The sequence below is a fragment of the Pteropus alecto genome, unplaced genomic scaffold, assembly GCF_000325575.1.
Source record: "Pteropus alecto unplaced genomic scaffold, ASM32557v1 scaffold8, whole genome shotgun sequence".
Classification (NCBI taxonomy): Eukaryota; Metazoa; Chordata; class Mammalia; order Chiroptera; family Pteropodidae; genus Pteropus; species Pteropus alecto.
The window spans coordinates 17233045-17239572 of NW_006494609.1; the positions used below are offsets into that span (position 1 = coordinate 17233045).

The window sequence follows — 6528 nt, forward strand, 5'->3', positions numbered from 1 at the left end:
GCAGGGGGGGAGGGCAGAAGGCCCGAGAGGTGTTAGAGATGACAGCTGGGTTTGGGGCTGAGAACTAGGCAATGGTAGGGCCACTGGATGGGGCGGAGCCGGTTTGGTAGAGAAAACTGAGCATCTCGTTTAGGGCAGGTTGATTTCATTAGGAAAAGGAACCGATTCTACCCCCGGAGACTCTGAGCAGATCATTTATTCAGCATCTGTGGGCTCATCCGTACGGGGTGATGAGAATACCCTTTCTACCGACCGCAACCTGAGTAAGTGGGTCAAACGAAATGGCGTAAACATGATTTTGTAAACCACAACGCGTGCCAGGAGGCCACGGGGTGTGTGGAGGAGACGCCAAAACAAGCTTTGGTGATTTAGCACCTTTGGTGAAATGAGTTATTGGGCCAAGGAAAGAAACCCAGATGATGGAAGGCGCCCCAGGCTGAGAGTCTAGACACTTATGTTCCAGCTCAGATATTTACCAGTTAGGTGACTCGGTGAAGTCACTTTGGGAGCCTCTGTTTACCCACCTCCGTAATGAAGCGGAGTTCAGTGTCATGCAGAGCTCATGAAATGGGAAATGAAATGAGATGGTGAACACGAGCAGCGTGCCAGAGGGCATTACTGTCACCTCACACGTGGAGGGCGCTGGGTGTTTGCTCGTCTGTCATAAGCTCATCTGCAGGAGTCGAGAATGTCACTTACCGTCCTGGGGCCCTGTCCCCGGCCTGACCGCTCAGTAAAGTTGGGTGTCCTGCTACGGGAATTTCCTGGGCACTCTCTTCTCTCCTATAGACCTGAGAGCTCGGAAGATGCATCTCGCCAAGTGCCTGCTCCTTCTCCTGGTCGGACTACTGGCCCTTTCTCACGATGGCCAAGGTCATACTCACAACTACTCTCAGGAGGCTCCAGGCCCAGGTGAGGGCTCCCCCAGCCTCAAGATCGCCCCGAGCAACACCGCCTTTGCCTTCAACCTCTACCACCTGATGGCTTCCGAAGCCCCCGAGAGCAACATCTTCTTCTCCCCGCTGAGCATCTCCGCCGCCTATGCCATGCTGTCCCTGGGGGCCCGCTCACACACCTGGACCCAGATCCTCGCGGGTCTGGGCTTCAACCTCACGAAGATGTCCGGGTCCGAGATCCACCAGGGCTTCCAGCACCTTCTGCACACTCTCAACCTCCCGGACGACAAGCTAGAGACACGCGTGGGCAGTGCCCTTTTCCTCAGCCAGGACCTACCGCTCCTTCCGAGATTCCTTAATGACACCATGGTCTTCTACGGGTCCAGACTCTTCCGCACCGACTTCCTTGACTCCAAGGGCACAGCCCAGCTTATCAACGACCACGTCAAGGAGGAAACTCGAGGGAAGATTGAGAACTTGGTCGATGGGCTCAGCACAGATACGATGATGGTGCTGGTGAATTACATTTACTTCAAAGGTAAGAGTCCATTTGTTGGTGGATCCTATATCTTCTTCACCCAATTTATCGATGAACTGAAAATTTTTTAAAACAGAAAGTGGATGCATTGGGTCTGACAAGGTCGAAGAGCCCTCAGAAGATTTAATGTTAGAGTGCCAGATATTTAAGATTATGTAGCCTTGAAGTTTCCATCCCTTTATATCTTTGGACATGTTTTCTTAATAACAGTAATTTATAAAATGCGTTATATCCAATGATCATGAGGTGAAGTGCTGGGTTCATAATGAAGCTCTGCGACTCACCTACAGCATCAACAGGGCAAGTCGTTTGCCTGGCATAAGGATAATAAGAGTCCCTGCTTCAGACTTTTATTCTAAGGATTAAATGATGTCTAATATTTGTATGCACCTTAGAAGAGGCTCTAAGGGGACGGGCAAACTACAGTCTCCAGCCAAATCTGCTGGGCCACTTGTTTTTGTAAATAAAGTTTTATTGGCACACGGCCACGCCCACTCCTTTATGTAGCGCCTCTGGCTGCTTCCATTCACACAGAGATAAGCAGTTGCTATGGAGACAGAATGATCTGCAAAGCGCTTTCTGGCCCTCTGCAAGAGAAGTTTGCCCAACCCCTGACCATTATGTGTACTCAATAAATAATTACAGTAATTGTGATTACTCTCATGATAATGATATTCATTTTGAAAACCTCAATAATACCTCAAAAAATAAAAGAGAAAATAGAAATTGCCCACAATCCTACCACCCTGAGGCAACTAATGTTAACATTTTAGCATCATTTTTTTCAGTTTTCGGTTCACACGCATATGTTAACGCAGTTGAAATCACAGTGTGGGGACCGTTTTATACAGTGTGTATCTGTCAGGGTCCCATCAGCAGAGCAAGGCCACCAGGAAGGTTAAGGAGAAAGGGATTGTTGTAGGAATTAGACCCGGCATGATTGGGCGGGGGGTGGGGCTGGAGAAGTGAAGTTCTGGAAAGAGATGGAGATGGAGGGACAGAGAAAAAGTCGCTAGTGTAGGTGGACAAGTTAGAGCTTATAAGGAATCTACGTGCCAGGCACATCCGGCCACCAGAAGGGGCCCGTGTCGGGGGAGCTTTGGAGAGGCCCATGCTGGACCCCTGGTGGTGGCTTGGTGACACTGTTGGTCAGCAGGACTAGAGTTGGGGCAACCAACTCGGAGGAGGGTGTGGATGAGCCGCAGCACGCGGGGCTCCTCTGGGTCTCGGCATCGTCCTATCTGCCCGTAAAGACCTTCAGCGAGCAGTGGCTGCTTCGCGTCGACCTCCCAATCTCACACTTGAACCTGCATCTACAGAGAATGGAATTCTGGCAAACAGTCCCAGACTGACCATCCGGCCAAACCGGCCATTGCCTGCATTTCCCGTGAGGAATTTTCATGCACTGTTGAAAACTTTGAAAACAATTTTTTTTAATTCTGCAATAACTCTAAATTCGTAGGAAGTTCCAAAGTAGTACAGAATGGTCCCATGTCCCTTTCACTTAGGTTCCCTAGATAACATCTTACATAACCGTAATATAATAGCAAAACCAGGAAATTGACAGGGGGTACAATCTACAGACTTTATTCAGATTTTATCAGTTTTCGCATGCACTCGTGTGTGCGCGTGTGTGTGTATGTGTGTGTGTGGTTTTATGCCATGGAGAACTTTATTTAGATCTCATCGTAGTGGTTGCACAATATTCTTCTGACTCCATCCCTTTTAAAAGATAATTTAAATGTATAGAATACACCATCACACCACCCAAAGCTCTAGCCAGAAATAATAATTTTTGGTGCTCTCTTCCTGAAAGATACCTCGATCCAACGAGGTTAGTGTTTGAGGCACAAGAAAGTAAAGTTCTTCAGAAACAGAAAGGAGGTAGAGACATCCTGCCCTCGGACACATCTGCCCAGCACTCTGGGGCTGCAAATGTAGCCCCAAGACCTCGGCGTAGGCCACATGGAACAATTGTGCTTATCCTCAAAAGTGAAAAGCACCTAGAAGAATACAAACAAAAGATGCTCGGGATCTCTGTAGATAAGATTATATTGAGAGATATTTTAAAAGACTTAAATGAAAAACAGATAAACTACATTCATGAAGAGGATAGTAAAGATGGCCATTCTCTCTCCGAATTCATCTAAATGTTTAATGTAATCCCAATCAAAACCCTAATGAGATTTTTTTTTTCTTTTTGGTGACAGTTATCAAGCTGATTCTAAAATGTATATGAGAATGCGAAGGGCCAAGAATAGCTAAGACGAGAAATCTGCCCGCTACAGAGCAAGACGTACTATAACTATAATTATTTAGACTGTGTGCTACAAATAGACTAATGGGACAGAATAGTGAGAGGCCAAAACAGAGCTCAGAAATGACCTCATGAATATAGGGACATTTGATACTTGTCAAAGCTGGCGTGAGAGAGCATTGGAGAAAGAAGAAATTTAAAAATTGGTGCTGGGACAACCAGGTTCCCTGATGGGGGAAAAATGCCTTCAGACCCTTGCCCCACCCCAGCAGTCATTAAGTATTTACTCCTGGTTGAGTCGAGTCCTAAATGCAAAAGGTAAGACAAAAGCTTCTAGAAGGAAGCATAGGAGAATGTCTTCATGACCTTGAGGTGTGGGAAGTTTTCGTAAGACGCAGAAGATCTAACCACAAAGGAAAAGATCAATGTCCACTGCATTGAAGTTTAGAATTTTGATCAACGGGAATGAAAAGACCAGCCAGCAAGGGGAGGATGTATTCGCAACACACATAGCTGATACGCAACTAGTATTCAGAAAGAACCCCTCAAATCACTGAGAAACAGCCCTATAGAAGCACAAGTTTAAAAGAAAAAAAAAAAACGAACTGGCATTGAACTAAAAACAGAGGACATTAGTTGGTCAATAAACGTATAAAAGGTTAGTTACTCAACCTCATTTTTAACCAAGAAAGTGCACGAGTTTCCACTAAATAAACACCAGCTTGGCAAAAACTGTAAGTGCAACAATTTTTAAGGAATTGGCGAAGACTTACAACAACTTTCCTGATATCCTCTGGTGTCTCTCAATTTCGAATCTAAGCGAACCCTGGGAGACCCCTTCCCCAGGCACCTCAGGCTGTGAATGATGTAAATGTACACCCCGATGAGATGGGAAGGTGGGGATCTGGGGTGATCGTGGGGGAGCGTTCCCTGGAGGGTTGGCTTGTTGGTCCATGGCCACTCTGCCCCTTCTCTTCTTCCTTTCAGCTCCGTGGGAGAAACCGTTCATCTCCTCGAGGAGCAGTCCAAGAGACTTCTATGTCGATGAGAACACAAAGGTCAAGGTGCCTATGATGTTTCAAGATAAGTACCACCACTGGTACCTTCATGACAGGTACTTGCCCTGCTCCGTGCTGAGGATGGATTACAAAGGAAACGCAAAGGCTTTTTTCATCCTTCCTGACCAAGGGAAAATGAAGCAGGTGGAAGAGGTTTTGACTCCAGAGATGCTGACAAGGTGGAACAACTTGCTCCAGAGGAGGTAATTGGGGTACCGCGTGGCGCGCTGTCCTTCAAACGGAGCCTTCTCATGAAGGCCGGTGCCCGAACGAGATAGGGAGCGCATGCCAAATGTCGCAAGAATTCTTATCCATTCAAAGACGTTCATAGGTTTCCTCAAATCCTGAGCTCTCCTGCTGCATCCAATATGTGATTTCATCAGTGACAGGAGAACCAGACTAGGAGTTAGGAGCCTTAGTTCAGGATGCAGCCCTCACACGGCACAGGCCTTGGGTGAAATGACATTGGCTCTCGAAGGCTCTACTGGCGTGGAGGGTTTTAAGAAAGCCCACTCACCCACTCCGGGAAGTAGCGAGGAAGTTTCACATCGCCCTGGGGCTATGAGCGGGTGAAAAGTCTCCAACCACATACAACACGAGGACCTCAACTCTAGGCCGTATGTGGATAGAAAAGTCACACCGTTCATGGGGCACAGGAATCCGATCCAGATAAATCATCTGGTTCCTAATGAGTGAAAACCACAAGGCCCCAACAGAGGCCGAGCAAGACTGCCACACGGGGAGACTCGCATCTCCCTGGGCACCTGGCACGGCCGCGGGAAGCCAGCTCTGCTGAAGACGAGCGCCTGAGCGGGGAGGTCCCGCAAACCCCAGGCCCCGGCCTCAAGCTCCTGGGGACACGCGTGAAGGGTGGCGCAGTCGGGGGCGCGTGGCGACAGGACCCAGGTGGAGGGAGCCAGCTAGAGGGGGTGCAGTCGAGGACAGCACAGCCCGGCCGCGGTCCCCAGCTCGCTCAGGACGCCAGGTGTTTAACTCACTGCCTCTTCCAGGTCTTTTTACAGGAAGCTCGAGTTGCATTTCCCCAAGTTCTCCATTTCTGGCTCCTATGACTTAGATCAGATGTTGCCCAAGCTGGGCATCAGGGACCTGTTTTCGCAGCAGGCTAATCTGTCCGGCATCACCACACAGCAAAATCTGCTGGTGTCCAGGGTAAGTCATCGGTGGCCATGAAGACCTAGAGGCCTCAGTGGGAACATCTGCCCCTCGGGAGCTGCTGGGCGATGGTCGCTCTCCCTGCCCGAGTCTGTGTGATTATCCATAGGCACGGACATCTGTGAACCAACACACCACATGCTGAGGGTGGCGCTTGGTGCTGGGGATACAGCATCCCCCCAGTCCCTGTTCGGTCAGGGTGGGGAGGCAGCGTCTTCATAGATCATGGCAATGGAGAGGGACAAACGCGATGCCAGAAGCAGAGGAAGGTCACAGCCGAGGCTGGGTGCGTGTGTATCACAGAGGTTTCTTAGACGAGAGAAAGGGACCTATGACTTCAGCTAAGTAGACAGAAGTGAACTAGAGGGCAGAGCCTCGGCTTTGATTGAGAGTTTGAATTCCAGTTCTTCCTTATGGCATGGAAGGGTCACTTAGCCTCTGAATATGTTTTCCTCATCGATAAGACGGACAAAATACATCAATATCATAGGGTGGTCTTGAAGGTTAGAAAGAGTGCTGGGGACATGGTAAGGGACCAATTAGTGATAGCTATCATTATTGTGTAAATAAGAGGTCATCCAGCTCAAAAAGCCACCCAACATAGAA

General features: G+C 48.6%; 1 protein-coding gene across 1 annotated transcript in view; it reads left to right on the forward strand.

The window, feature by feature from the left end:
• The first annotated feature begins 806 nt into the window (after positions 1-806).
• Positions 807-6528, forward strand: part of LOC102894114 (kallistatin) — a 6050-nt gene continuing 328 nt past the window's right edge. Inside the window, exons 1-3 of the mRNA XM_006925559.1 lie at positions 807-1434; positions 4679-4952; positions 5760-5919. Of these exons, the coding sequence (XP_006925621.1) occupies positions 807-1434; positions 4679-4952; positions 5760-5919 (1062 nt within the window). The remainder of the gene's footprint in view (positions 1435-4678; positions 4953-5759; positions 5920-6528) is intronic.